Source organism: Ranitomeya imitator, chromosome 9, assembly GCF_032444005.1.
Source record: "Ranitomeya imitator isolate aRanImi1 chromosome 9, aRanImi1.pri, whole genome shotgun sequence".
NCBI classification, from domain to species: Eukaryota; Metazoa; Chordata; class Amphibia; order Anura; family Dendrobatidae; genus Ranitomeya; species Ranitomeya imitator.
Window position 1 is genome coordinate 43,903,140 of NC_091290.1, and position 13,285 is coordinate 43,916,424.

The 13,285-nt window shown below is 42.5% G+C and overlaps 1 protein-coding gene across 2 annotated transcripts in view; it reads right to left on the reverse strand.

Moving 5' to 3' along the window:
* The window catches only part of LMNTD2 (lamin tail domain containing 2), a 109,450-nt gene that overhangs the window by 22,150 nt on the left and 74,015 nt on the right, over nucleotides 1-13,285 (reverse strand). For both annotated transcript variants that reach the window (XM_069738724.1, XM_069738725.1), the window contains exon 2: nucleotides 4,239-4,315. In XM_069738724.1, the coding sequence (XP_069594825.1) occupies nucleotides 4,239-4,315 (77 nt within the window). The remainder of the gene's footprint in view (nucleotides 1-4,238; nucleotides 4,316-13,285) is intronic.

A 13,285-nucleotide genomic window follows, 5' to 3' on the forward strand; every position in this document is an offset into this window, starting at 1 on the left:
TAAATTAAACCATACTCATCGAGCACCTAATCCACTGAAGCCAACGTCTCCTGCAACAAAAATAAAATAAACCGATATTCCTCACTTGTCTGCAGAGAAGATTATCAATCATGTTCCACAACGATCCTGATGACTTTGAGCAGTCACTGATGTGATTGCTCTCAAAGACAGCTGGCGATGCACTGACAGGAGCTAATCGCTCCCGCAGTGTATCACTGAGCTGCCCTGAGAAAGTTCAACGGAGTTCATCAGCTGATCAGCTCCAGGGATCTCCCTTACGGCACCAATGCTGCATGAGCTGTAGTGGATGGTGAGATGTAGAGCCTGAAAGTCAAAAGTTCAAAACATTGTTACTCTTTTGCACGTCTTCATGCTGACCTGAATGTATTGACCACACCAGTCTGCTTACCTTGTAGCTGCCTCGGAGGAGAGTAAGTGAAACTTTGGTAACCATCTGTGACCTGTACCCAGCAGAGTAATTATATTGGGTTCAATTGTTCCCACCCAGTGGAGCCTACAGGGGTCAATATGAAATGACCAATACTTTTAAAGACATATGATAATTGGGGGCCCTGTTGCAGAGTTGGGGGTCAGGAACTTCAACTTGTGCCACTGCCTGTACCCATGTTTATGGACAAATTTGCTGAGAAGACTGTTGCGACACCCACCAGGGCCATGGGGTACTCGGAATCGGGTCGGACAGTTCTTTGGGAAGGTCACGGGGCTGTGACCCAACTCCGTGGCCCTGGGCATGCAATAAAAATGCAGTGATGATGCAAGGGGAAAAGTTATATGGGATTGATTCGTGACACCACCCATGGTGTTCGGCAAGGGATGGCCGATGCTGCGGTTCAGGTCCTCTGGGGCCGAGGGTGACGCAGCAAACATGGTACGGCTCCCCACGGGTAGAGTGGGACCCCAGGGCAATTAAAGGGTAAATTTGATGGTGGAGTACTGGGCAGGTGACGCAGTAAATAATTCTGAGGACACAGCAGGGTGCAATCTTCACACTTTACTCACAGTCCTTAGGTTACAATCACCAGCCGGGTGCTGTGTCATCCGGGTCGATGGTCCAGCCAGCTCTCGGGTAATTTGGGTGCACTTTTCTGGGACCCTTTCCTGTGTACCTTTCCAGGTCGTCTCCCTGCACTGGCTCTTGTCTTCCTGCCCTGCTCTTTGCACACAGTGTCCCAAGTCAAATGCCTCAGGTCCGGTCGAGCGACAACCTCCTGGTCCCCTTGACACTAAGTGGCTGCCTTTTTAGCAATTATGTGTAGATTTGGCTATCACACATACAGATACTACAGCCTCCGGTTCGCTAGCTGAGTCCTACAGTCTCTCCACTAGTCTGGGGCCGGTCCCCACTGCGATCTGGTCCCTCCACCTGACTACAGTCGGCGTGGATTCAGGTGCCACGCGTGGATTCTTCACTTTCCTGGAACCTAGGACCCCTTCTCTCTCGAGCTCCTCTCCGACTCCCTCCGTCACTCCTTTCTTCTCCCTCTTCTGACTGACTCTGCCTCACTCCCGTTTCCATGACAACTCTTCACTGTCCTACCCATATCTACTTCCTCCACCCACACCCTCTACCTAGTTCCCCTTCAGCCTGAGATGGGGCCCTCCCTAAATAGGGTCCGCCCAGATCACCTGGCCGGAAGTGGTGGTGTTGGATGCTATTGTGTGGGTACTGGTGAGTGCCCCCTCCTTACCCGAGAGTGGTGTACCACAACTTTGGCTGAGGTGTGGTATGGAGTGCCCCCAGACACAGGGCCACAGGTTCTCGGTACCGGTCCTCTCTGTCTCAGTTCTGGGGTTGTCACGGTGGCTGGACCCGGTCCGTGACCCTGCTAAGGGGCTTCCAATAAAAGGGGTGATGGTTGTTTGTCAAGGGTTCGTGACGCCACCTGTGGTGTTCGGTCAGGGCGACCGACGCTGCTTAGGGGTCCGCTGGGGTGATGGAATGGCAGCTAGATGGAATACCTTCCCACAGGTGAAGTATATCCCCAGGGCTTCCTGGTAGTGTAGGTGGCGATGGTGTGAGGCGCAGTTAATAACGAGGACACAGGGTTGCAGTCTCTTTACCTTTTACTAAAGACTTCGGGATCCTCAATCCAGAGCACTGTTAACAGGGCTGTCTGAGACCGGCCGGTCCGAAGGCACATCCAGAGTTCCCTTTGCAGGTGGAAATCAGTGCCTACCAACTAGCGCCTGTGTGTTGTAGTTCTTCCCTGCTGAGCATTCGGGATAGTCCTCACAACTTCTGTTCTCGTTCTTTCTCTTTCTCTCTCTTCGTCCCCCAAGTTATCTGGATAGGATGCACCCGTTTGACGAGAAGGCTCGGAGCTATTCTGGGACCCTAGAGACGCCCCTCTCCACGCGTTGCCCCCTATGTCTGCTTAGGTGATGTATGGTAGACAGCCAACCTATAATTAACTGTTCTGTGGTATTTGAAGTAAGGCATAGAGTCAGTTACTTCCTCGGTGTTCCGGTCACCGGCTACGCGCCTCAGTAGGAAGTTGCCGTTCTCGAGGCACGATTCCTACTGGCTCTCCTTTGTGCTTGATCTCGTTTTCTCACTTTCCACAATATCCTTCTCTTCGCGTCCTTTCTTAGGATACCGCCGCAAGGTAGTGCAGGCGCGGTTCCGTTGCTTTCTATTCGTTCTGCTAGGCCCCTGTCAGGAACCCACCCCTGACAGGTCCTCCCTGGAGCTCTCCCAGGCTGCGTTCTGTTCTAACCTCCTATCCGACCCCCAGTTTTACCAGTGTGAGGAGTGGCCTAATACATAGTGCCTTTTGCTCCCCCTGGTGGCCGTAGTGTGAAGTGTAATGTGTGCTTGTGATACCTGGTCAGATTAACTCCTTTAGTGCAATCAGACATAACATCACTCACCTTAGCGGCAGAGCGACATTACTGCAATGACCAGGACTCTGGGGCGCTGCATGGTACCTCTGTGGTGACTGGACCCTCAGGGGCACCACATTGTCACCTGTAGGATCAGCCAAAGCACTGCTTGGCCACCAGCCATGTAATGTGTTTGGCCAGCTTAACTCATCAAAGTAATGTGAAGGTAAGTATGTGTCACTAAGTAGCCACATGAGCTTCGGGGAGCAAAGTTGGTCATTCCCTTGATGAGTTCTTGACTCCATTTGTGGAAATGTTTTATTCAATTGTCAGGTAATCCAAGCAGCCAAAAGGATGTGAAGCTTTACCTATATAAATCATTTACCACTTCCTACAGCTATCCTGTGAAATCTTACAGACAAATAATGACTAATTGCTATACAAAGGTCAGATGTACTTGTTCTTCTTTTCTCCATTCATGTTTTTGCAGCTCGCCTGCCAACCGAAACCTAGATTAGCATTACCCCTTTGCCTCTGCTGTTATTACTGGCCGTCCTTTCCCAATAATCAGTCTGTCTGGACAATTACCATGCTCTCTTAGCTTAGAAAGACATTTATATTTGAGAGTTCATTTTGATTGCCACATGAGAAGCTCATTATTAGTGTAATAGCCCATGAAAAAAACAAGAATTGCACCTCCCTAAAATGCAGATTGATGATTGTGTATATTATATTATTTTCAGCACTGAGCATGAATATAAAGCCACCATATCCCTGGTGTTTTGTCAGGGGAGAGTAAAAGGTGAGACGTTGCACCAGGATGCACAAACTAATTTTTATTTTTCATGGCGACCAGTTCCTCAAGATACAATTTACAGCATCAATTTGTTCCAAAATATTAAACATTTGAAGCGAGACCAAAGCATTATAGAAAGGTGATAACTTGTTCTAAAGTTCCTAAAGTTTTCATATTGGAATTGTTACGACAAATGATGTTGGCACTATAAGGCACTGTATGGGGGCACCTGTGACGACATCCTGAGACTAAGGCTTAGTATGAGATTATCTTTTAGGAAAATTTGGACAGACTCTCTGGTGGCATCTAGGGCATTTGGAAGATCTTTGTGGGTAGCACATTCTTTAAGAAGTTGTTGGCATAGAAATAGCAATTATGGCATAAAAAATGTGCACAGTAAACTAAACAACATGCTAGACTTAAAGGGGTTCTTCAGTCTTCAAAAAGTTTAAATGCATGTATACCTCATCAATGTAACTGAGATGCCTCTTTTAAAGACGATCTATCACCAGGTGAAAAGTGGCCAGTGTTTGCTCTTATTTTATTCTTGTTGCTCCCCGTTTTAGGCACAGAGCATGACTTATAGTTCACTCCCTACCTGCACATTTCCTCTATTGCTTCATGTGAGGTTGGCCTTGGCTGACATCCTCTTCCCGTCCTTTTCTTGCGTGTGACCTTCAACAACAGTCAAGTGTCATTAATATTATTACCAAAGAGAACCCCTGCACAGAATCAATACTCTATATGCCAAAATAGATAACCTAAGCAAGAGAAGTCATAAATAGCTACACCCTAGTTATTCCTGGATGTATCTCATTTCCATTTTGTGGCTTCAAGAGGCTCTTCAGTCCAATAACATTGATAACCTAACCTAAGGATATCAATAATTGAACATTAGGGAGTTGACAGGCTGGTGTCACACTAGCGAGTTTTACGGACCTATGAGAGGCGCAAAAAATACGCATTGCACACTGACCAATGATTTTCTATGGGGCAGCTGCAATCTGCCGTATATTTCTCTGCCATATTTTACGGGCGGAGAAAATCGCAGCATGCTGCGTTTGTCAGTATATTACGCAAAAAATCCACCAGTGAAAGTCAATGGGGGCAATAAAAATACGGATTACACACGGACCAACAGTGTGACTTGCGAGAAATACGCAGCGGTGTTCTATAGAAAAGCCGGTAATTCAGTGCGGTGTACAGTAAAATCACACTAACAGGTTTTATTAGAATAGATAGAATAAATGTCTACACATAGTATAGGGATATATATATATATATATATATATATATATATAAACCATAAAAAATTGGAACAGCACAATGCTCACCGGTGGGTGCCAGGCCTTCTGGGCAGATTGGTCCACTCATCTGCCCACATAAATACAAAAATCAACAAATGAAGGCGGCACTCCAAGTCTTCATGAAGGTAAAAAAAGGTGTCTTTTATTGAACCCACATCTCTGTGCGACGTTTCGGCTCACACTGAGCCTTTTTCAAGCTTTTCAGGCTTGAAAAAGGCTCAGTGTGAGCCGAAACGTCGCACAGAGATGTGGGTTCAATAAAAGACACCTTTTTTTACCTTCATGAAGACTTGGAGTGCCGCCTTCATTTGTTGATTTTTATATATATATATATATATATATTTATATTTCATACAGCGATAGATAGCAGAAAAGCCTATAATTCAATTGCCGGCTTTTGCTATCTCCTTCCCAAACCCGACAGGATATTAGACATGGTTTACATACAGTAAACCATCTCATATCCCTTATTTTTTTACATATTGGATAACGAAGACACTGTGTCGCTTAGGGGTCAATGGGGGCGCAGCACCGCAAGTCTAGGTAGCTACGTTCCCCTGCTTTCCATTCATTCCCCAGTTTTTACAGGCAGGTGCGGCTGCATTAGCAGGCTTCTGCTTGTAAAATTATTTAATCCCTTCAGATGGATTTACATCATGGGACATGACTGTAACGGCGGAAAGGTATGGGATATTGTTTTTTTATTTTTCCTTTTTTACAGAACGAGGGTCATCATTTGGATTGAGCGTTTAATAAACTATTACAACACCCTGTGTCTTTATTTCAATAAAATACTTTTTTCCTAATGTGTGTGTGTTTTATTAACCATCTACTACTGTTAGATTAATAATGGATAGGTGTCTTATTGACATCTCTCCATTATTAACCAGGCTTAATGTCACCTTACATTAGCAAGGTGACATTAACCCTTTATTACCCCATATCCCACCGCTACATGGGAGTGGGAAGAGAGAGGCTAAGTGCCAGAATAGGCGCATCTTACAGGTGTGCCTTTTCTGGGGTGGCTGGGGGCAGATTTTTTTGCCAAGGGGGGTCCTAAAACCATGGTCCCTCTCTGGGTTATATCTGCCCTCAGTCACTGGCTTTCCCACTCTTGCGGCGAAAATTGCGCGGGAGCCCACGCCAATTTTTTCCGTGATTTAACCAATTATTTTAGCAGCTAGAGCCCCCAAATTTTGCACACAGACACTTGGAACATTATTAGTGAGGAATATGTAAAAAAAAGAAGAGATATGAGATGGTTTACTGTATGTAAACCATGTCTAATATCCTGTCAGGTTTGGGAAGGAGATAGCAAAAGCCGGCAATTGAATTACCGGCTTTTCTGCCATCTAGCGCTGTATGAAATATAAATAAAAATTATATATATACATATATATATATATATATACTGTATATATATATACACACTGTATATATGCTTTCATGAATATTTGAGCCCATGGATCCATTGTATGTCCGTTTTGCAAGCCGGCGAGAAAATCTCGCTGTACGGATGCCATACGGATTACATACGGAGGATGACATGCACAAAATACACTGCCACACCCTGCTTACGGATGACATTCGGATCACTATTTTGGGAACATTTCTGCATATTACGCATGTAAAATATGAACCGTATTTCCTTATGCTAAGTGTGACACCGGCCACACACTGGGATCTCTGGATATCAGAACAATGAAGAGTCCCTGTTCTTTTATCCATAGGCACGCCAGGTCATCCAGCTGAAGTTCCTGACACAGAAGCTTTTCTCACTGACCCCTAAGCAACACAGTGTTTTCGTTATCCAATATGGATCCTGGAGGATTGTTCTGGGTTGCAGAAAAATATAACCTATGAAAACTTACTGATGATTTATTCTATGCCCAATAAAACCCAAAAAGTTTGCAACACCAAAGAAGTTTACTTGTTTTGTATAGGTGGAGGTCATCTCTCAGATTCATTTCCTTTATGGGGTCCAAAAAATTCTGGTCTGATAGTGTCCACTGATACAGTACAAATTTGAAGACGTAATGTATAGCAGATCAAATAAAAAAAAAGTATATTTATCCTGTAGTATATATCAAAATAGAAGTATGTATCAAAATCAAAATTGCTGGACAAATCTTCAACAATCTTAAATACGCAGATGATACAACAGTGATAGCAACAAATGTAGATGGAATTAAAGACTTATTATGGAGTGTGAAGCTCAAAAACGGGACAGCTACTCACTACAAAGAGGATAAATATATTATTGCCTATGCCAGGTATGACTGGGACACATTTGAGATGAACAGCGATGAATTTGAAGTTGTAAAGGATGTCCACCTACTTGGAACAATGACAACTCAAGGTGCAGCAACAACACCTGAAGTCAATAGGAGAATAGCTATGGACAAATCAACCATAAAGTCAATGGACAGGGTCTTAAATAATTTCACTAGTGATGAAGACAGCTCGTACATAGTCTGGTCTTTTCTGTGGTAACATAAGGATGTGAAATCTGGACGATAAAGAAACAAGACAGAAGAAGAATCGACGCTTTTGAACTGTGGTGCTGGAGAAGGATGTTATCAATACCAGGAATGGCAAGAAGTAAAACAAACCAATTTAGGAAAAAAATCAAGCCAGACACGTCACTCGAAGCAAGGATCACCAAGCTACAACTTGTCTACTTTGTCTACTTCATACAAGGAGAGCAATCACTGGAGAAGGACATCATGGCCGGAAGAATAGAAGGAGCAAGGCAAAGAGGCAGACCAGCAACGCGATGGCTTGAGAAAATCAAAATAATGGTGAAGACCCTGGTGGACCTATCTAGGCTGCACAAGATCGATCTCCCTACAGAGCATTCATCTATCAAGTACTCATGGCTCTAGATCGAGCTAGAGGTTTAAAGAAAAAGTAAATATCATCTTGTGAAAATACATTATACAGGGGGGAACCGCAAATGCTTCCGACATTAAACATAAGTGGTAGAATTCCTTTATTCCAAGTCTACAGTACATGAAGTATTGCTACATGACAGCACATGACATTATATACCAGACACCTTATATAATGTGCCTTGGGGATGTTCTCATGGAGATACAATCTCTGTGCTCTTAGTTCTGTAAAAAAAAAAAAAAAAAATCCGTTGAACATCAGTATATAATGTACTTGTACCATACACTCAGTACTTTTAGATAAAGTTGAATCACCTAGGAACAATATAAAACTATGAAAGATTTTTTAAAAAAACAATAAAATTAATATATATTAATAGTAGTGATTGCCCTAGGTGTTAAAACAAGAAAGAAAATATATGTTTTTTTAAACTTTTTTCTGGCACAATGACACAAGAATTTCAGGGAATTGCTTATATTCCTTATAGGGGACTCATTGCCTTGCACATGCCCATTGGTGGCACTTATATGATTTGTGTTTATGGGTTTACTTTTATTATAATCCACAAAGAGTTATAGAATAGGACGGCACTAGAGCGATACTTTATGCAGCAGCAAGGACCATAGATAGGATCCAGAGCATTAGGCGTCACGCTTACTACGGGGTATTCGGTGCACAGCAGCTGAAAACCAATAGTTCATGTGTGCTCATAAGTAAGAAAATATGCGGCACTCACCCCAAATTCTGCAGTGGAAAGCGTGAATTTTAATGGAAAACTTCAACAGATAGATATCCGTTACAACATAAGATAAGCAGGAGGGTGCGGTGTTGGAGCTTACTTTTATTATACATACTGTCCTGATTCGCACAACAGTCTGTTTTATTTAAAAAATTATTTTTTTCTGTATTGCTACTATTAGTTAATAAAGATATTATTTTATAATCCAGTTTGGTCTCCCTGGTGCATCCATAGTACTGGTGTTTGGGTTTGGTTCAGTACTTTTAGAAGTAGCGGCATTTTTGCTCATTTTAACATTTTGAACCAGACTTTTTACTTCTTGAATAAAAAGAATAAGATTGAAGCCTCATGCACATGACTGTACGTGGTCATAAAACAAATTCCAAATACCAAAGACTACACTTCCCGGCTTTAGGCGGCATACACGTGGCGGTATCTGACTCTGCGTTGTACGGAGCCATAATGGTGTATTAATAGAGGTAAATGGACCTGCACTTGTACTTTACCCTCATACATTTCTCTTATGCCTAAATCCCCCCAAAAAATTCTATGTTCCACTCCATGCTGCAAGGGGAGAATTTGTCACATGTTCGGCACCTAACCTACTTTTTCTTTGTATACACGCCACTCCACCAAATTCTGTAATCTGTCAGATTACATTGTAAAAATGGACTTTAGGGGACAAGTCATTGAGCTTACACCTTTTTTTTATAGGCGATTTACTCCTTTTTTGACATTTTTTGCCTCTTTCATTTCATGTTTTGTTCTTTTTTCACTTTTAGTTATGCTGTTCATCAAAGTGGTCGTGGTTAGCCAATTCAAGATGTTTTTGTCTAAATCAATATTGTAACTTTTTAGAAAGTTACACATTTTTAGTGCAGATGTGCTCCACTACCCTCCTGGTGAAGCACTCTCTCATGCAGCTAGCAGAGTCAGCTTTGCTGAAGCACAGGGACAGAGAGAATCCCGTTTTATGGCCAGCTTCTGAGCAGCGCTTGCAAGCTGTATAGCAAAGAGCCTGCAAATGTGTGGTCTTTGCCTAGGAAACCAGCCACCTCTGCAGACTGCAGAAGTAGCCGGTAACCTCGACATCGAATTGGAAATTCTGGAATTAAGAATCCCTCTGTTCTTGAGACTGGAGAGGATTTAAAGCAACTGATAAATCACAAAGATGTTTGTCTTAATTTTACACATTTAAAGTGAATCTTTCACCATATTTTTGATGTTTAATCTGAGAGCAGCATGATGTAGCTGCAGAAATCCTGATTCCAGCAATGCATCACTTACTAGGCTGGGTGCTGTTGTTTCAATAAAATCAGTGTTTTATCAGCAGGTGATTATCATAGGAGGACAAGGTCTCAGGTGCAGGCCAGTCTGGCTAGTATTTTTAACCACACCCCCATCACTGATTGGCAGTTTACAGACAATGCACAGTACACAGGCAGCTGCCAATCAGAAGTGTGGGCGGGGTTATACACAGTTCAGCATTTAGAGCACTGCTACATCTATCTGTGATTCTATCAAAACTACAGCCAGCAACCCAGTAAGTTACACATCGCTGGAATCAGGCTCTGCCCCTACATTGTATTGCTTTCTGATTCCATAGCAAAAACCTGCTGACAGATTCCCTTTAATAAGAGGAGATAATCCCTTTAAGTGAATAAATATAGGTGGGGCTGGAGCATGCACAATAAGTTAAGCATGCCAATTCCTTCAGGGTAGATGAGCTCATCTGCACAATCAAACTAAAAATAAATCTTCCTTCACATGACAGTTGTGGTCAGTAATTTGTAACAGTATTGTTCAGCCAAAATCAGTAGTGAAATATCAAAACAGAAATCTATAGTAAAAGGATATGCGGTTCCTCCATATTATGAACCTACTATTGGTTTTGGCTTATAAATAATGATGAAGACACAAAAGAGAATAGTAAAACCAAAAACACTCAGTTTGAAAAAATGTTGCAGTAATCCGCAAGTGCTAGTAAAAGATGTAAAAAACAGGGTATTTGGTTGATACGTTTTTTGCAAAAAATGTATACTAAGCTGCTCTACCAATCTTCACGGTATACCCTTATCAGAGCAGTCCTAACTAATGTATGCAATCCCTATCTGATGTATTTAAAAACCTGATCATCTGTATATAACCTGTGTGAACAGGGTTCAGAGAGGAAAAATCCATGTGTGCATACAGGGTAGAACAGCTTGGTGGTGTGTGAACATGATCATACAGACTTGTTCACTGTGCAAGTAGCCCATGTGTTCCTGTTTCCATAATTGTTCTCTTGTGTCTACAAGACTGGGGAGTTCCACCACTCCTCTTGGGCTATCTGCACAAAAGCTGTTCTACCCTGTATGCACACATGGATTTTTCCTCTCTGAACCCTGTTCACACAGGTTATATACAGATGATCAGGTTTTTAAATACATCAGATAGGGATTGCATACATTAGTTAGGACTGCTCTGATAAGGGTATACCGTGAAGATTGGTAGAGCAGCTTAGTATACATTTTCTGCAAAAAACGTATCAACCAAATACCCTGTTTTTTACATCTTTTACTAGCACTTGCGGATTAGTGCAACATTTTTTCAAACTGAGTGTTTTTGGTTTTACTATTCTCTTTTTTGTCTTCAGGTTTCTTGGTGGTGTGTGAACATGATCATACAGACTTGTTCACTGTGCAAGTGGCCCATGTGTTCCTGTTATAAATAATGATGCAAAATACTGTCCAAAATGTTGTCATGTAAAGGTGGTCAATGGGTGCATTTTTTTTTTTTGCACTAGATTTTAAAGGTAAACGCATTTTGCCATATATGTTTTACCTGTAAAAATAGCTGTAATAAAGCGGCATCTTGGGGTAAAACTGAGAGCTTTTTTTATGCATTACTTGCCCAGCCCAAACTATTGGCATTTTCACAAACATAAAAATGCAACTCAAAATATATCCAAAATAATCACAGCTAGGGTTGAGCGAAACGGGTCGTTCATTTTCAAAAGTCGCCGACTTTTGGCAAAGTCGGGTTTCATGAAACCCGATCCGACCCCTGTGCGTTGTCGGCCATGCGGTACGCGACTTTCGCGCCAAAGTTGCATTTCAATGACGCGAAAAGCGCCATTTCTCAGCCAATGAAGGTAAACGCAGAGTGTGGGCAGCGTGATGACATAGGTCCTGGTCCCCACCATCTTAGAGAAGGGCATTGCAGTGATTGGCTTGCTGTCTGCGGCGTCACAGGGGCTATAAAGGGGCGTTCCCGCCGACCGCCATGTTACTGCTGCTGATCTGAGCTTAGGGAGAGGTTGCTGCCGCTTCGTCAGAAGCAGGGATAGCGTTAGGCAGGGTCCATTAACCACCAAACCGCTTGTGCTGTAGCGATTTCCACTGCCCAACACCACCTTCGGTGTGCAGGGACAGTGGAAGCTACTTTTTTTTTTTTTTCCCCCTCAGCGCTGTAGCTCATTGGGCTGCCCTAGAAGGCTCCCTGATAGCTGCATTGCTGTGTGTACGCCGCTGTGCAAACCAACTGCTTTTTTCAAAGCACAAATCCTCTTGTTCCTTCCTTTCTGCACAGCTATCTTTTTTGTTTGTACACACTTTTTATTTAATTTGTGCATCAGTCCACTCCTTATTGCTGCCTGCCATACCTGGCTGAGATTACTGCAGGGAGATAGTAATTGAAGGACACTCCCTGTTTTTTTTTTGTGGGAGATTAAGATTGACATTTCTGCTAGAGTGCCATCCCTGTCTGTGTCATCTCTCACTCAGTGGGCCATAGAAAACCTATTTATTTTTTTGCTTGATTTGGGTTATAAAATCTACCTGAAAAAATCACTACATCAATCAGTGGGAGAAAAATATTGGCCTCAGGGCTTGTGTGCCACTCTTGACTCCTGTGTGCATCATCACTCACTCAGTGGGCCATAGAAAGCCTATTTATTTTTTTGCTTGATTTTGGTTCTAAAATCTACCTGAAAAAATCACTACATCAATCAGTGGGAGAAAAATATTGGCCTCAGGGCTTGTGTGCCACTCCTGACTCCTGTGTGCATCATCACTCACTCAGTGGCCCATAGAAAGCCCATTTTTTTTTTTTTTTGCTTTATTTGGGTTCTAAATTCTACCTGAAAAAATCAATAAATCAATCAGTGGGAGATTAATATTGGCCTTTGGGCTTGTGTGCCAGTCCTAAGCGTGCCATCTCTCTCTCTCAGATAGTGGGCCATAGAAAGCCTATTTATTTTTATTTTTTTTTAATGGGTTTATAAATATTCCCTGGAAAAAAAAAAAAAAGTGGGAGATTAATATTGGCCTCTGGGCTTGTGTGCCAGTCCTGAGCGTGCCATCTCTCTCACAAATAGTGGGCCATAGAAAGCCTATTTATTTTTTTTTTTTTGGTTTTATAAATTCTCCCTTAAAAAAAAAGGGAGATTAATATTGGCCTTTGGGCTTGTGTGCCAGTCCTAAGCGTGCCATCTCTCTCTCTCAGATAGTGGGCCATAGAAAGCCTATTTTTTTTTTTTTTTAATGGGTTTATAAATTTTCCCTGGAAAAAAAAAAAAAAAGTGGGAGATTAATATTGGCCTCTGGGCTTGTGTGCCAGTCCTGAGCGTGCCATCTCTCTCACAAATAGTGGGCCATAGAAAGCCTATTTATCTATTTTTTTTTGGTTTTATAAATTCTCCCTTAAAAAAAAAGGGAGATTAATATT